The sequence below is a fragment of the Sturnira hondurensis genome, unplaced genomic scaffold, assembly GCF_014824575.4.
Source record: "Sturnira hondurensis isolate 20B ecotype Veracruz unplaced genomic scaffold, ASM1482457v3 Scaffold0020958, whole genome shotgun sequence".
Lineage (NCBI taxonomy): Eukaryota > Metazoa > Chordata > Mammalia > Chiroptera > Phyllostomidae > Sturnira > Sturnira hondurensis.
The window spans coordinates 107,227-125,407 of NW_028093589.1; the positions used below are offsets into that span (position 1 = coordinate 107,227).

The 18,181-nt window shown below is 42.9% G+C and overlaps 1 protein-coding gene and 1 non-coding gene across 4 annotated transcripts in view; one reads left to right on the top strand and one right to left on the bottom strand.

Moving 5' to 3' along the window:
- Positions 1 to 17,981, top strand: part of OCLN (occludin) — a 38,813-nt gene extending 20,832 nt beyond the window's left edge. For all 3 annotated transcript variants that reach the window (XM_037031071.1, XM_037031070.1, XM_037031072.1), the window contains exons 5-6: positions 9,633 to 9,778; positions 17,663 to 17,981. In XM_037031071.1, the coding sequence (XP_036886966.1) occupies positions 9,633 to 9,778; positions 17,663 to 17,966 (450 nt within the window). In that variant the 3' untranslated portion in view covers positions 17,967 to 17,981. The remainder of the gene's footprint in view (positions 1 to 9,632; positions 9,779 to 17,662) is intronic.
- Positions 7,108 to 7,219, bottom strand: LOC118976557 (U6 spliceosomal RNA). The gene has a single exon (XR_005064305.1). It is a non-coding gene; the product is annotated as a U6 spliceosomal RNA (small nuclear RNA).
- Positions 17,982 to 18,181: the final 200 nt, after the last annotated feature.

An 18,181-nucleotide genomic window follows, 5' to 3' on the forward strand; every position in this document is an offset into this window, starting at 1 on the left:
CACCAGCCATGGCAGAATTATAGTTGAAAAAAAAGTTTTGCAGGGAAATGTCTCTGTGTTATCACTGTGTCCTCATTTGCCCACTTACAAGTATTTTTTCCACCCTTTCCTAGTCATGTGGGCACTCTTCTTAGTTTGTTGTGATTCCCTTCATTGTTTTATTTTATAAAAATAAACCAGGTAGAAATAGACTTCCTGCACTTTTATACGAAGCATAGCATACTGCTCACACCATTCTGCTCACATCTGGCCCTTTCACTTCACAATGTATCTTGGCACAATTATATAACTTTCAGAAATTGTATACCTTGTAAAGATGCCTGTCCATGTATACTTCTTTCTATCATCTAGATTTCCCAGAGTAGTATTACTGAGTCAAAGGGCATCTATATCTGTACCTTTGATAGATATTGAGACATTGCCCTTCTTAGGAGTTGTACCGACTTACATTGCAACCATCAGCAACATAAAAAATTCTAGTTCTACACTTTTTCTAGTAACATTCCATTGTAACTATGCTCACACCCAGGGGCTGCTATGGCCAGGGGCTGGACCCTCCTGATAATAGAGCGTATGGCAGCTCCTGTGTGCAACAGGGAGATGGATTCCAGAGAAACAGCGCTCTGTACACAATATGGACTGCAGTTGCCCCCTCCCCCATCTGCAGGGGATACGTTTCAAGAACCCCCGTGGATACCTGAAATCGCAGATAGTACTGAACCTTATATAGACTGCTTTTCCCTGTACATATTTACCTGTGATAAACTTCAGTTTATGAATTAGGTACAGTAAGATTAACAGCCAGTAATAAAATAGAACAATTAGAGCAATACTGTAATAAAAGTTATGTGAATGTGGTCTCTCTTTCAAAACATCTAATTGCACTGTGCTCACCTTCTTGTGATGCTGTGTGATGACACCGTGCCAGTGTGAGGAGACAAAGTGAGGGGGAGATGCTGCCGCAGGGATGATTCACATCCTGGGCAGGATGGAGCGGAACGGCATGAGATTTCATTGCACTACTCAGAACGACATGCAATTTAAAACTTGTGAACTGTTTATTCCGGTAATTTTCAATTTAATATTTTCAGACTGCTGTTGACTGCAGGTAACTGAAACCGGGGAGAGTGAAACTGTGGATCGGGGGGTGACTAACTACACGGATATGCACTTTATGAAGTAATTGTAATTTCCCCCTTATTGGTGATGCCTGTGGTCATCTGGCCAGGTTTAAATCCAAAGTGCAATTTAAATAGCTTGGGATGAGTTTCTGAGCAGGTGTGTGCCTGCTTCGCCCCAGTGCCCCTGAGTGCTCTGCTGGCTCCTCCCAGGGGGTGTAATGCTGCGCAGATCCCTGTCTGCCCCTCCTTCAGCTGGGCCTCATCCAAGGGCAGGGAAGTGTGTCTGAAAAGCTGTGTCCTGCCAGCATGCAGAGAATGCCAGTGTCGGGAGAGTTGTGGGTGCCAGGGCTGAGTCAGGAAGGATTTTAGCCCATGAAGATGTGAGTACTGCATATTAATCTTTGTGTTCAAACCTTTCTTCTCTCACCTGGATTTTCAGCAGGTCATAAATAAAAGTATCAGGACATACATATTCATTTTTTTAGAGTAAAGGCTTAAAACTGGGTTCTGGCTTTAGAAAATCCCACACCTATGGTAAATATTGGAGCTGATTATAAAATGTATACTTGAGATTAGTTTTTATTAATACCTACAGTATTCTGGTGAAATGGTCACTTAAAGTTAAGAACTTCAGTTTTAGGAGCTCCCGTGCATAAATTTTGATTTGGTGTCAGTCAGGTAAAAGAAAGCAGAAACCGAGCCGTGGGGGACCTTAGGGTGAGGGGTCTGATGAACCCCAGAGAACCTACAGGAAGGAGGCAGAAGATCTTTGAGCTGGGCATGCTAACAAGTTGGTGGCTCCTTGGCGACGTGAGAGTCAGGACTAGAAGTTCAATGTTCTTCTCCTGCAGGGCATCCGGCTGACTGGAGTTTGAGCATCACGTCTTCATTTGGGTAACAGAGCTAGAAACAATCAGCAAAACAAAGAGAAGTAGGAGCCACCATTTCCTAAGGAACCATTATAGGGTGGCCATGCTCTTATCATTCTAACTGCAGCCCCTGCGGTGTGGGCCCTCTCGGAAGAAACCGAAGTTCGCCAATGACGTCAGTAATTCGTCTTAGACTTGACATACTCATCAGCAGGACCAATATTATATTTGCTGTTACAACTTGTATTTTTTGGTGTGTGTGGATGTGTGTCTTTTTTCCCTCAGCTTCATGGGGATTTTGTGTCCACAGAACTGGGGGAAATAGTATATTTTCCATCCGCAGTTGAGAAACTGCCTGTGGGGAGGGCCACCTTAAGTTATACGTGGGTTTTTTACTGGGGGGTGGGGTCTGGCACTCCTCATCCTTGCATTAACTCGAGGGTCAACTGTATTTAGTAGAACTAACAGGTGTAAAATGATAATGCATTTATAAAAGGCCTGTCTGTACTATAGGTCAGCATACTGATGCTCAGTGGGTATTTTCTGCATGTCTCCTAATGGGCACCCTTTCTTGTTACTGCCGCAGGACGGTTATGTCAGAAGCAGGCATAGACTGAATTGGAGAGAGCATATCGTAAACTTGGTTCTCCATTGCTACCAAGTAGTAAGCAAAGTTTAACGAGAGTCCATTTTTAAGTAGGAAATACTTAAAGCTAAATGTTACGTAGGTAGTTTTATTTCTAGAAGTTTCTCAGGCTTTGACATTGAGATACAACTTGTATGTATCATCGCTCCCAGTATTTGCTTGCCAAGGTAAGAGCTAGAGAGGCTGAGCGGGCTGGGGAGAGAGAAGGGACAGGGCCTTTGGTTGTCCTTTGTGGTCAGCCCTGGGAGCTCTCAGTTTCCTTGGACTTGGATGAAGATAGTCACTTTGTCTGTTTATTTAATAGGTTCCTCGTGTATAAATGGGGAAAATACAACTTCCACCTACAGATTTTTCTGATTCTGTAACGATTAAAGGTCTTAGGTCAGTTCAGGCCAGCATATAATTTATTAATGCTCAATAAATTTTAGCTAGAGTAATAACTGTTAGTATTTGCAATGATGAGCGTAAATAAGGGAGTTTGGGTAAGAGGACCTAAAATTAATGTTGGGTGCAGTTTAACTTAATTTTCCTCTTATTCGTAAGCTTATAAGCTTGTTACAAGTTCTGATGAGCACAGTTTGTTTTTTGTTTTTTCCGAAGGGCATAGGCAGGCCCTACATAGTATCTCCTTGCACAGGGTGGGGAGAGAGATGTACATGGGGAAGGTGACTGGGACAGGACAGTGGTGGCAATCAACATTAGACGTCTAGAGAAATTTGAATAGCTTTTTAATTTTCAACCACTACAAGCTTTCTTCAATGTAAAAGCTGTCCTGTTGGCTGCTGACTAATTGGTATACAAGGCTCTCACCCTGGGGAAAAATTTACTGAACCCTGTGGCCTCAGGTGGGTCAAAATGGAATGGAAGTAGAAGTGCCTTTTCTGTCTGCCGACTTTGAGAGCCCACAAGCACGGAGAAGAGACGCCCTGTCTGTCCCGGCACCCCTGTGAACTGAAAGGGGTGGGTGGACAGGCCGGGCATCCTGGAGAGCTGGTTTAGAGAGTTGTAGTGGAGGCAGAATATGTGCTGAAGCTGATGATGTCTCCGTGGCTGTCTGAAAGCAGGAATTCCTAGATTTCCAGTACTACATAGAATTAATATTATGTTAACAGTAGGCGGTGGTTGTAATGGTCCAAACAGGGCAGTTGTCTGCCTTGGTCAGTCCTTCTGAAACCTCAGCAAGCATCAGAATCCTTTGGAGGACTGCTTGAAACAGCTTGCTAGGCCCCACCCCAGGGTTTCTCATTCAGTAGCTCTGGCATGGGGCTTGAAAATCTGCGTTTCTCATGAGTTCCCAAGTAAGACTGCTGCTGCTGGTCTGGGGACCACACTTTGAGAACCGCTGTCCTGCAGGGCTGCAGGCCCAGTTTGAGTTAAGGTATGCACCTCATGGCACAGCTTACTAAATAGCAGCATTGTAGGGAGGAGTAAACCAAAGGGGATTTGGAACCTCAGGTGGCCACTGACTGACGGCCACCAGCTCTGAGGACTGAGGTGTTCCGTGCCTTGTGGCGTTCCTGTTGGGGAGCGCTGGCGTAAGATGCATGGGTATTAAAATACAATATGTACCTGGATTTTTATTTCTAGAGCAAGGAGTGCGTACATGATACTGCTCACTGAATATGAGGTTTCTACAGCTCACCTTCTCCCAAAGCTCTGTTGACAAGTCACTGCCTCCTAGGGAGTTTCAGAAGTCATTTTTGTTGGTACATGATGGGCCACATGCGTTTCGGTTGGGGACATTGTGTTTGCTAAATCTTCAGTGCCATTTGACCAACAGGAAATTACTCAGACTCGCTCAAACCTGGTCCGTGCATGATCTTTTCATTTGTGGGGTTAGTACATTTGGGAGCATCTGCCTTCAAGAGGCCACAGGTGGAGAAAAGACTTAGGGAACTTGCTGGAGGCAATTTTGAGGCTCTTGCTGTGGGGAGCATCTTGTGGGTTTAATACCATAAAACAGGAAAAACGAGTTGGACCACTTACTGGTATGAAAGTGGATGCAGGTGGTAAAACTGGAGATGGTACTTTGAGATTAAGGTTTGTCTGTTGTCTTTCTCTGCTGTGATTATCAAGCAGGAAAAGTCCTTCTGTTTCCCTTTGAAGGGTGGTGTTTCTGCACTCTGGCCCACACAAAGGCACCTAGTGACTAAAGCAGCATTCAGATTTTGTGTAAGAAGCTGTTTTTACCACATTAGTCTAACAGGCAAATGAAACTCTGCAAACTGGATCCACCTCACCTCTCATCAGGGTGAGGTGAGGAGTTAAGGCAATGTTACAGGGACTAGTCAGTACCCAGACAAGATGGGTGCCTCAAGCCACATGTAAATTACTAGGTGGCAGTTTGCTACGGGAGAAAGAGCTGGCCTTTGGAGCCAGGTGGGCCAGTGTTCGAATCCCCACACTGCTTTCTGTGCGACCTTGAGCAAATTAATTTTAACACAAAGGCTCAATTTCCTCATCTGAAAGTGGAAATAATTGTATCAACTCGGGCAATGGAGAAGAATACACATGGCCATAAATACTCAACAGATGAACTTTCCATTTCATTCTCAGAGGCGGCAGCTCCTGTTAAATTGCTTCACCAGTTGGATGCAGGGGGAGACTGACTCTTTCTCCCTTGAGTGAGCAGAAGGAATAAAGACAGGATGAGGAGGTGGGGAATGGCTGTCCTTGCTCCTTTTGCTTGTGCTGATTCCAAATGACACATGAAGTTGTTTTGCATGGAGAGAAGTGTTTTCCCCAGACTTTGTTTTGGGGGACAGACTTGCTTTCAAAGGGCCCTAAACCATTCTGCTTTTTATTCTTTCTGTCCATCTGGGTCCCAAGTGAGGAAACGCATTGATTGATGGCAGGGGCTTGGAGGATGGCTGAAGGGAGCCACCCGCTTTGTCCTTTGGGCACCCCGTGGGGTTTTAGGGTGCTTTCATGAAGGAATGTTAGGTTGTCACAAAGATTTCTTTCATAAGTGACATAATCAGAACACTTGTAATGAGTGCAATTAAATTTTGAATAAAATTTTGTCCTCCTAAATACCTCTTGCGAAGAGCTTTTGAAATGACTTCATTTGAATTTAGTTCACTTTAACATTTCAGAAACACTCTTGTTCTTTCTGGGATTGAAATATAAATCTTGGTAAAACTTTTCCTGTGTCTTGCCCTAAATTAATTATTCATGTTCCTGGAATTAAACAAGGTCTGTGGAAGTGCTTGTCTTTTTTGAATGTAGTCTAGAGAGTGAATCCGAGTCATTTTTTGGTTGCGTGAGGTGCACGCCTGTCCTTCCCTGTGCTGTATGTTTCCTTTTTTATAGTCTGCCTGTTGGGGGGTGGGTGTGTGGAGGACCAGGGGCTCCTCCAGCAGATCCCTGAGGAGGGAAGCTGGTGGGCCCTGCTGGGTGGGTTTCTGCTGCCCACAGCTGGCTTCCCACTTCACTTGGGTCTCCTCCCCACTGGAAGGCCCTGGGGTCTGAAGCACTGGATCCCCCTTCCAGGATCCTCCCCACTTCAGAGCAACAATTCCAGCATTTGGTTTCTGGAGTGTTGACTCTCCAACGTTTCTGTCCCCTCAGAACTTGGTAGAAGACAAATCTTCCTTAATTCGTGTTTTTACTTCTGTCCCTAATTTCTCAGAGCTGTTCCCAAGATACTTAAGGAAAATTGCTCACCATTTGTTGTTTAGAAGTAAGCCTAATTTTTCTCAGTTTCTAAATCTTTTAAATTTTATTTCTTACAGTGATTACAGTGGTGGGGATTTTCTTAGTATGTGTATGTGTTTTAAAGAAGTTGAACTACACCATCAAGTCTTGTGGGTTGGCTGGGTGGGGAGTCCATCAGTAACAAGAGTGAAGCTCAGAAATCCTAGGACACACAGGTTGAGGCCTCCCTGTATAAATTACTAGTACGTGGTCACTCCCCACTGAGGCTTCCCCCTTCCTTCTCCTGTCCTTTCAAAATGGCAGCTTTATACTCACTTTGCATTGGTACCATGAGAAAAAGTAGTATTTTAGCTTTTTTTTTTTTCATAAAAAGGGAAGCATAAAAAGGAAAAAAAAACAGACCTTACTCCTTGTTTTACAAATATGTTTTGTCTCTGCCTCTACAATCTTAAAGCTCCTTTTAAGGACACAGTCTGCTTATGCTTTTTTTAATCTGTCTGGGGATTTCTTTAAAACTACATTTACTGGGGTGAGCCCTGGCCAGGTAGCTCAGTTGGGTAGAACATCATTCCAGTACCAAGCTGGTCCCTCCCCAGTCAGGGCACATAGAATCAACCAGCAAATGCGCAACTAAGTGGAACAGCAAGTCAGTGTTTCTCTTTCTTGCTTCCTCTCTCTCTAAAATCAATAAAAATAAAAATTAAAAAAATTATTGGGCTGACATTAGTTAAAAAGTTTTATAGGTTTCAAGTATCTAGTTCTATAATACATCATCTGTCTATTGCCTTGTGTGTTTAACATGTCTGGTATGTTATAAAAATGTGAACTTATCACAAATGTGTATCTCATCCTTTTGCTGAGCCCGTGCTAATAATTAATTTTCTTTGTATTGTTCCAACTTTAGTATATGTTCCGCCAAAGCAAACAGTACTTTGGAATTTTTTGTGCAGTTATATAAAAAAAGGTTTCAGTAACCAAAGGCCTGCTGGAGGGTGAAGCTAGCGGACAAGTTAGTCCAGTCCTGCTGATTCAGAGATAAGGTCGCTCACAGCTGCTCATGTAATAAGGTTTTTGGATACACACAGTGTAGAGCGGCAGTAAGTGAGGTAACCTTTGTGTAGCAAACTCTGGGTTACTGATCTGTGCTGCGGACTATCCAGGGAGACCCAAAGAGCAGGCAGGGGACGGCCCAGGGAGAGGTGGTGGATTGTAGCAGACGTTTCCCAGTGAGGCCCGTATTTAAATCCCACATGACCATTTACTGGGTATAGGTCTTTGGGAAAGTTGTCGAGCTCTCTGAGCCACAGCTTCCTCATTTCTGAAAAGGGAATCATAGTATTTACTTGTAAGGTTGTGCCTTCTAGATGATGTATCAGTTCAGCATTTGGCACATTGTAAACAGGCAGACAGAGATGGCTTTTAGAACAGGTGACTGCCTACTGAGGTTAGAGTTAATGGGAGCAAGCCATCACAGTGTGTGTGAACAATTGTTCCACAGTGCAGAGTGCTGTGTGGGTGGGAGGATTGTGTCCACAGGTGCTTGCGGAGATAGGACGACAGATAGGTGCCTCACCCAGCAGGGACACATGTGGAAGGCCTCCAGAAGGTAGTGCCATTACTAGTCCTTGGTAGTGAGCCAAGACTTGAAGCCCAATTAAGGCTTAGCTGGCAAAGGAAAGAGGAAGAACATTCCATCCCAGAAGTCTCTACAAGGACACCCACATACCTTGGTTTTGCTTTCTCGTTTGTGAGTCAGTAGGAAATCTATCAGTTTTGAGCATCTGCTAAAGTTGTTAAAGGGAGAGAAACTGGAGAGGTGTTAAATGGGTTTTTTATTTTAAAGATTTTATGTATTTATTTTTAGAGAGAGAGGAAGGGAAGGAGAAAGAGAGAAACATCAATGTGTGGTTGCCTCTCAAGTGCTCCCTACTAGGGACCTGGCCTGCAACCTAGGCATGTGCCCTGACTGGGAATCGAACTAGTTACCCTTTGGTTTGCAGGCTGGCACTCAGTCCATTGAGCCACACCAGCCAGGGCAAGATGTGAAATGAGTTTTAAAGAAAAGGAAGTCTTTTTGAATTCTGCTGAAGTCTCCAGAATAGGAATAGGCCTTTGGCTTGGCAGAGCTTTTTGCCTGTGAAGCTTGGTGATGGAGTCAAGTCCTAAGGAATTCGTCAGGAGAGCCAAGAGTGGTCCCCACCCAGCCCCCCTGTGGTGGGATCTAAGCACACTCCCTGGCAACCCACCCACTGGTTTCCCAGTTGCTGCCAAGCTCCGCTTTCAAGAGGAAATGATTTCATTCCTTTCTGACTCATGGGAATATTAAACAATCAAGAAGACCTCCATGTCCTTAGAGGAGTGGGTAAATAAATACTTCGACATGTGATACTGCAGTGATAGGAAAAGGAGCAGGTCATGTTATGATGCTATACCTAACAGGAAACAAGATGTAAAGTGTGTGTTGCAAGGAAATACACTGTATTGATACTGAGCCTAATTGCAAGTATTCACAGTTGCAAAATAATCCAATTCACTGAGCCATACCAGCCAGGGCAAATTTTTAGGTGAAATTTAAAGAATGTTGGATCTACTTCGTGAACTCTAACAATGTTGGAAATCTAATCAGCTATGCTTATTTAATTTAAATTTTCCAAAGTTTCTGTGGGAAACCTTTCATGTTAACAAAGCATAGTCTCTAATATATACTCGTTCTTAGAACAAACTCACTGGAAAGCAGAGGGGCTGGCAACAATGTTGTGACTGCACTGTATAGGCTGTTAATAATAGAGCCATGGAGAATGTATGTTAAGGGCGACTACGCAGATTTCATTAAGGAACTATAGCAGAAATCAGTTTGAATTTAATTACTTCTGTGGTTTTAATGGTCCATATTTATGGTGAATAGATTAAGAAGAGCCTATGTCCTTGGTCCTAGCTAAGAGGTGTTCCAAGTGTGGTCCTCAGACAACAGCATAAACATTACCCTAGAACTTGTTAGAAATGAGAATTCTCACTCTAGCACAGACCTAGCTTAGATAAATGAGATTAGTCTTCCTAATATGGGGGAGGAGCAGTTAGGTGGGTAATTATTCCACCTAATCCTATCAAGATGAGAGGTAATTGGGATTTTTTTTCTTCTTTGTAATTCATTCTGGACTTGTGTTTGTAAAGATACTGATTTGACTGTTACCACTAATAATAACAAGCAGTCATTACAGGTTGATACTATTTAATGAGCCCAGTAAATACTAGATCATTTTATGTATATTTTTCTCCATTTCTTCCCCCTTTAAATTATAGGCTAAATAATACCTGTGTCTCTTGGGGCTGTTTCTTTAGGTTAAAAATGTGTCTGCAGGCACACAAGACATGCCTCCTCCCCCTTTGGACTATGTGGACGGAGTGTACAGTCCCGTGGCCTACTCCTCCAACGGTAGAGTGAATGACAAGCGGGTATATCCAGAGTCCTCCTATAAATCAACACCGTAAGTAGAATGAGTCTAAAAACTGAGTGTCTGCACATTTGTAGATCAGGTGCTGTTTTGTTCCATTTATTTTTTTAAAAATCCAATAGTTTGCATGAAGGCTGGAGACCCATCTTGGCATTGTAGGTGAATGCCTAGGGTGATTTGGAAGACAAGGAGAGTGGGACTGTGCAGTTGGGTTCTCTTCCCCTTCCAAGCTGAAAGTGCGTTTCTCCTGATGATTTAACAGGTATGTGGTAGGTTAGGTTCTTTCACTCTAGGAATGTGGTTCTCTTTCCTACTTCAGGTTTTCAATTTAGGTGTGGGTAAAAGGACGTTAGTGATGGATAGCAGAGCTAAAGTGCATTTCTTAGTCTCTCCTTTTGCCTATAATTATTAGATCTCGTTAAAAGTATTGAATAAGGACAAACAGTCAGGAGGCTTTGGCTAGAAATAAATGATAAAAATTTACTCAAGGGTATTAGAGTTTGCAAACTGGTAACATATCTAGGTAAAAACCTAGAAGTGTTCCAAAGAAGGAAGAAAAGTTGAGTTCTTACAGTACAAGTCACAGCCTTGAGAGTAATCAGTCCTGCGTTCTTAGCCCTCGCACTGGTCCAGGACACGTATCAGTCAGATGTCAGGCAGTCTGGATGACAGATGCCAGGTGGTCAGGAGGATGGGTACCAGGAGGTCTAGTCCTGTCCTAAATCCTTTAGGGGGTAGTCACAGGGCTATCCGTAAGTTTGATGGATGTCTGGGCATTACCTAGGTATTGGCTTAGGCCTGAAAAGTTCAAAAGTTGAAGATCCCAAGCAAGTTAAGGTAAGAAAAAGAATCATTTCCTCATGCCTCAACCTTCATAATGTTAAATAATTTAGTAGCTTGGTTAAAATGGTTCTATTTTATATTTTCCTTGTCTTCACTTTTTCCTCAGTAGAAAGGGGAGATTGCTCATTGATCAACTCTGTCTGCATACATGTTTATTAAACCATAAGGCTTCATTTAAATTCATGAATTATGAGATCTCCTTTGCTGTGCTAGAGCCTCCATGTTGCCTGTAGGTTTTGTTTTACATACAGTGTGAAAAAAACCTCATAGTGGCCTGGCCTGTGGCTCGGTTGGAATGTCATCCTGTACACTGAATGATTGTGAGTTTGAATCCTGGTCCGGGTACTTCCCTAGGTTGCAGGTTTGATCCCTGGTCAGGGCACGTATGGGAGGCAGCAGAGCAGATGGATGTTTCCCTTTCATATCAATGTTTCTCTCTCTCTGTCTCTCTCTCTCTTTCTTTCTAATCAATAAACATATCCTTGCCCTGGCTGGTGTGGCTCAGTGAGTTGAGCACTGAACTGCAAACCAAAGGATTGCAGGTTCGATTCCCAGTCAGGGCACATGCCTGGGTTGCAGGCCAGGTCCCCAGTAGGGGGCAGGTGAGAGGCAACCACATATTGATGTTTCTCTCCCTCTCTTTCTGCCTCCCTTCTCCTGTCTCTAGAAATAAATAAATAAATTCTTTTTAAAAAATATAAACATATCCTTGGGTAAGGATTAAAACAACAAAACAAAACCTCATAGTGAGCTTCTGACCTGGAGCAGGTACCATTATAGTTATTGAAATGGTGTCCCCTTGTGGTTTCAGTTTTCCCTAAAGACTAATTCTAATTCAGCTTAATGACTGGTGAGTGAAGGATGCTGGAGGTGTTGTTAAGGACTTGGATGTAATTTTTGCCTAAGGATGGTAAGTTACTGTTGCTATAAAGAATTCTAGAACTCCAAATTCCTTTCTAGACTGAAGAAAGAAGGCTTCTCTTTAGCTAGTTTGATTGTTCTTAGTTAAAGGTTTATCTGTTGGAAAACTGTTTTTTAAAGTTTTATTTCAACTCCACACCCTTATTTAGTGGGCTGGGTTACATAGAGATCCACTCTGAGTGCAGTTTGGGTGGCTGAAACCCCATAAAGTGACACCAGCAGCTGAGTTTGAAGACAATAGATTGATTATTATCCTGCAGTGGAATTTGGAAACACACTAGCAGTCTGCCTTGCCCTCCAAATATTTTGCTTTGCTTTGCAGAACTGACCTCGCTGTTCATTTCAATTGTGAATGATTTGGAGGAAGAACATTTTCACCGTTCTCCTCCTTCTCTTCGGATTTTAACAAAAACCAAAGCACTCGAGGGTAATAAGGGCAAAGGTACATTGTAGCAATACAGTCCTTGTGAAAGCTTTAAGTTACAATTTGCGGGCGGGACTTTTGCACATAGAAAATAAGTGTCTGTAATGCATGCGACCAGCTGAGCCTCTAAAGGAGCTGTAAGGCCTGCGTGGTCACACAGCATTCCCATGTGCTGTCCCTTTTCATGAAAACCAAGATGGGTTCACCGTAAGTAGAACCTTCTGATAGAATGAGTCTAAAAACTGAGTATTTGCACATCCATTTGGAACAGTTTAAAAACCTTACTTATTCTTGAGTAAGCCAATACATTCATAATGTAAAATTTAAAACGGAAAAATAGACCTCTAGGTCCTCTCTCTAGAGACAGCTCATACTACCAGTTTCTTTTATATCCTTCCAGAGGTTATTTTTAAATACAGTATGCTGGCCAAATATGAATATTGGTTATTTTTTTCTTTTTCTTTTTTTTAAGGTAAGATTTCCTTTGTTTTTTCATTTCTTAGTTTTTTTTTAATTTTTGGAGAGAAGGGAAGAGAGGGGGAGAAACGTCAATGTGTGGTTGCCTCTCATGTGGCCCCCACTGGGGACCTGGCCCACAGCCCAGGCATGTGCCCTGACTGGGAATTGAACCAGTGACCCTTTGGTTTGCAGCCCATGCTCAATTCACCTGAGCTACACCAGCCAGGGCTGGTTATATTTTTCTTTAAAAATATTAGCATATTATGTTTTTTAAAGGTTTTACTTATTTATTTTTAGAGAGACGGGAAGAGAGGGAGAAAGAGAAACACAGATGTATGAGAGGTACATCAATAGGTTGCCTCTTGTGCGCCCCCAACTGGGGACCTGGCCCACAACCTAGGCATGAGCCCTGACTGGTAATCGAACCAGCTACATTTTGGTTTGGAGGCTGGCACTCTAAAACTACTGAGCCATACTAGCCAGGGCTAAAAAATACTAGCATATCAAATGCCTTGTTAGCTATGTATTTTGCAGTTGTTCATATTGGTATACAAAGAGTTTACTGGCCTGTTTCACAGCTGCATAATATTCCATCAGTAATTTATTTTATTAATCCCATATAGACTGCTGCAGGGAATCAACTTGCATACTTATCACTTTACACATATGTCAGTATATCTGGAGGAAAAGCAAAATTGCTGGGCTAAAGGAAATTATGTATTTAATTTCATTCGATGTGCTCAAACTGTAGTCCCAAAGGTCCTCTCGGGCCTTTTGTCATCAGTACTCCCACCCCCACCACTCTTTTCGTGCTTATCACAACCTATTAGTTTAGCTTGTTACTGGAGTTCTTTTTTAAAAAAATTTTATTTATTGATTTTAGAGGGAGGAAGGGGGAGAGAGAAAAAAAACATAGATTTGTTGTTCCACTTATTTATGCATTCATGATTGATTCTTGTTTGTGCCTTCACTGGGTATCAAACCCACAACCTTGGTGATTGGGACGACACTCTAGCCAACTGAGCTACCGAGCCAGGACCTGTTATTAAATGGAATTATATAGTAATTACTCTCATATTTGGTTCCTCTTTCTTGTCATAATGTCCTATACCTTAGAATTTCAGTGCTGTTAGAATTACTCGTGGATTAGATGACAGCAGAATTCAGTTGAAGATGATTGCTACTTCACCCTTTCTAAGTGAATTTGGAAGAGTCCTGTGAGGTCCACTCCCTACTATACTGTCCGCACTCGGGATGAATTAACCTTAATAAGTCATGGAAGTTGAGTGTTGATACTACAGAGAGCGTTCATGGCAGGATGACACCCCAGAGTGACAGAAAAGACAGACCACTGCTTGGTAGTAGCAAATGGGCTGGTGGGGTGATCTGTGAGGGCTTTTTGTGTGAGTTGTAGGAATTCGCTGGTTCACGTAAGGCCTCAGGATGGGTCTACGTCAGGCATGGCATGATCCAGGGACTCATGAGATATCAGGGCTCTTGTCGCTGTGCTGCCTTTATTCCCAGTTGTAGCAGGGTGAGTCATCCACATTCCTCAAGCTGCGCTGGTCTTCCATCCCAGGATTAAGAAATGGAATTTCCCTTTCCCAAAACTTGCCTTTCAAATCTGTTGAATAGATTCCGATTGGCTCTTTTGGGTCATTGTCATCTCCAAGGTCAGGAAGATGAAATTTCTAATTAGCGAGGCCTAGTTACTTCCCCCAATAGTGGTGACAGTTCTAACAGCCATGTATATGATGGACATCATTCTGGCAGTCAAGGCAATGATGTTGATCATGCATTGTTTCTCCCTCATTGAAACTGGTGTCATCAGAAAACAGGATTCTTGTAACTGTTTTTAGTTCAGTAATTGCCTTGAACACCTGCCATGTACACACAGTGCTGGGCCAGTTGCCATGGGAATACAAAGGCCATGCTCTCATGGAGGTTGCAAACTAAGAGGCGTTGAAGAAAGTATTGAAGAAAGTGAGTAATAACTACATTGAGACTTGGGGCAAGATAAGAGCAGCAAGAGCATGTGGGGGTGTGTAGGAGAGAGTAAAACAAATGAATAAAAAAGAATCAACCCAAAAGCTACAAAAGGGAGAACTTCCAACACAGGGAGACTGAGTTGGCTACTGGGGAAAGTACACAGCTGGCTACCTGTTCTGTGCTGTGCATGTTTTTCCCAGTAGGATTTGTGTCTGAAAGTAGATGTGAAAGAAAAAAGTAGGTTCCAAGATTATTGAGAGTATATATATTCCCTAGCTCTTAAATTTATATATACTATTTTAAAAACATTTTTTGAAAGATTTTATTTATTTATTTTTAGAGGGGAAAGGAAGGAGAGAGAGAGAGAGAGAAATATCAATGTATTTGATATTTGGTGTTGCTTCTGGTGTGTCCACTGCCAGGAACTGGCCTGCAACCCAGGCATGTGCCCTGACTGGGAATCGAACCGCAATCGTGTGATTCCCAGGCCCACGCTCAATCCACTGAGCTACACCAGCCAGGGCAATTTATGTATACTTTTATTGCTAAGCATTTTGTTTTCAGCTTTTATCCTGTAGGAAGTATGTTATTCCTTAGCATTTCAAAGGACATAGGAAGAGATAGAAAACTTCCAAGGTAAAGATTTATAATATCAATAACTAATAAAAAATTGTGGGAGGAAACCTGCTTTAATTCATTTTTTTAACTTAATGTATTGTTTTTAGAGAGTAACAGGGAGGGGGAGGAGAGAGAGAAAGAGAGAAATAGAGACACCGATTTATTATCCTACTTATTTGTGCATTCATTGGTTACTTCTTGTATGTGCCCTGACTGGGGATCGTACTTGCAACTGTGTTATATCAGGACAGTGCTCCAACCAACTGAGCTACCCAGCTAGGACTTAATAATTTTGTTTTTTTCTAATTTATTTTGCCCTTTAGCTTCCTTCCCTTCTAGCTCCCACCTGCTCAGATAAACTGAATGCATGCTAAAGGTTTTGTTTGTCACCTGAAGGTAGTATGTCTATGAACTTGTTTAATTATTAACTCATGGAAAAAGTCACATTTTCTCTTTTGTAAGTACTATTAACATAGCACACAAAGCCATGTTATCCTGAATAAATTTAGAAAGAAGAAATAAATACCAGCATCACCCCCAACTGCCAACACACGCACAGATAGACACCCACCAAAGCTTTAGACTTCGACAACCAGAATCAAGCAGTTCTGGATTACCTAGAAAAGAGAGTAAGCTTCGTTGATAAAGCTCAAGATTATAGTTGCTAAGTTGAAAGACTTCAGAAAATCTGTAGATGTCTTTAATGGTTGGGAAGTCTGAGGTGCTTTTTTAAAACCTTCCTTCCCTTTCTCTGCCCCTTCTCCAGCTCTGCTACAAGGGAAAGGGGAGCATTGCATTTCTAGTACTCAGAGTGGTGTACAGTTGCCAGAGCGCTTGGTATTTTATTCTGGGTCAAGCTTTGGTTTTAAAACTGTGGCAGGCCCTGGCTGGTGGAGCTCAGTGGTTGAGTGCCCGCCTGCGAATCAAAGGGTCACTGGTTCAATTTCCAGACAGGGCACATGCCTGGGTTGTGGGCCAGGTCCCCAGTAGGGGGCGCTCAAGAGGCAACCACACATTGATGTTTCTTTCTCTCTCTTTCCCCTTCCTTCCCCTCTCTACTCTAAAAATAAATAAATAAAATCTTTTTAAAACAGATTGTAGCAGAAACATTACTATGCAATGAAAAATCTGATGCAATATTGAATGATTGCATTAGAAAAGTAAGTGTAATGGTAACAACCCTTCCATTCCATCCATTTTCTGATGCTTCAGGATTAACAAAGCAATTTTTTAAAAAAGTCTTAATTAATTCTTTTTATCTACTATGATATAAAGCTTTTTAGTTTTTTGGATTTAATTTTTCTAGTTTAAATTTTTAGTGTTTTTAGCCTTTTGAAATACCTTGAAAAGATACTTGATGTATAGGACTCTACAGTTAATATTACAAAGACCTGTGTCTCAGAGTCCACTTCCAAAGGTGTTGAGTAGATCTGTCTGTGCATTCCTCTTCTCCACTCAACATTCTGAAAACCTGTAGCAAAGATTCATGACCATTACTTTCCTGACAGACTCTTGTGGAGTATGTCTCTGGCACAGGTCAGGTGAGCACATCTTCCAGATCAGCCTGACCTAAATAAAACCTTAGATCCATTTTACTTAGAAGGTTTACAAACGGGCTTCTCTTGTAGAGGAACCTCAAAGCTGCTTGCCTGCATCTGAGCTGGTGTTGCACTGAATGCAGACGCCAAGGGTCTGGTCCGTGTTGAACATGTGAACTGCTTGAGTGAATGCACCTATGTGTAGATCTCTGTAGGGGGGGCTCTGCCCCAAGAGCACTTGCCCCCCATGGATGAGAATAAGTCTATCAAGACATGATCTGCTTGAGGAGGAAAGGTGGCCAGTCTCTCAAAGGAGAAGGGCCAGGAACCTGTTCCTCAATGGGCTTTTATTGGGTTCAATTTGCACAGAAATACAGGTAAAGCTCATCAGTCATTGTCAGGCAGTAATGATCAAACAATAGATAACATTCAAAGAACTGGGAGGGCTTATTCTGAGTCAGGGTCAGTTAGCTAAAAGGCTATAAAACTTTGGGAAGCAAACTCATTTTATGCTTGGATCCTTACCATTTATATTGAGGGCATTCTTATAGTAAAGCAGGTTTCACAGAATTTTAAGTATCCTTTTCTTAGGCCTGATTGCCTGGGGAACTGCCCTTTCCAGCATAGGCTGTACCCACCTCTGGCATTGTTTTAGGCTTAAGTCAGGTTCGGGGTGCGGGCAGCTAAGAGATTAGGAGACTTCTTGCAGACAGAATGAGCACTTAGGCTATGTCAAAGCTGAGGGGTGAGGGTCCATCACTCCCTTTTTCTATAGTCCTTCCCTAATGGCCCCATTGTAACCATGCCTGTTTTAGGTTGTCACTCCCTTGAGGAATCTTTCCCGTCAGTGGCTAACCAGTCATCTACCCAGGGCCAAGCAGGGTGAAGTAAAGGGGGCAGAAGTGACGCCCCTGCTGGGAAGATAAGCTTTGTCTCCTTGGTAGCTTATGGTCCCCAAGTCTGTTACTCAGCCTTAGCCATGGGGGTTACAGTTTCTGAAACCAGGCAGGGTGGTTCCTAACAGATCTCCTAATAGTCACTGTGCTGCTCTTTGTGCTTACAGTGCTCCCGCAAAGGTGTGTAGTGTGCTCAGTGATCACTGAACAGTAATTCCTGTTTTATTAGGGTGCCCGAAGTGGTACAGGAACTTCCAGTGACTTCGCCCATAAATGACTTCAGGCAGCCTCATTACAGCAGCAATGATAACTTCGAGACACCTTCTAAAAGGGCTCCCACAAAGAGGAGGGCAGGGAAGCCGAAGAGGCCAGAGCAGGACCACTACGAGACGGACTACACGACGGGCGGCGAGTCCTGCGAGGAGCTGGAGGAGGACTGGGTCAGGTACGGCTCGCCTCTGGTGCTGGAGCACCGCACGGCTGACCTTCACGCTGTGGAGCCCTTGCCTCCTGAACTGGGGCGGATGGTATAATTCCGTTCTTTGCCAGCCAGGACTAGAGACTTAATGTTTTTCCTTAGTGCTCTTTCGTCATAAAGTGGGTGTGGAGCGGGTAGGTTTGGCTGTAACCATGGCTTAAAAACACTTTCAATAGCCCCCACAAAATGGCTGATAACGTTCACCAGGGCGCCTACTTTACCAGGTCACCCAAGACAGGCCTTTCAAACAAATAAAATACAAGTAAAGAG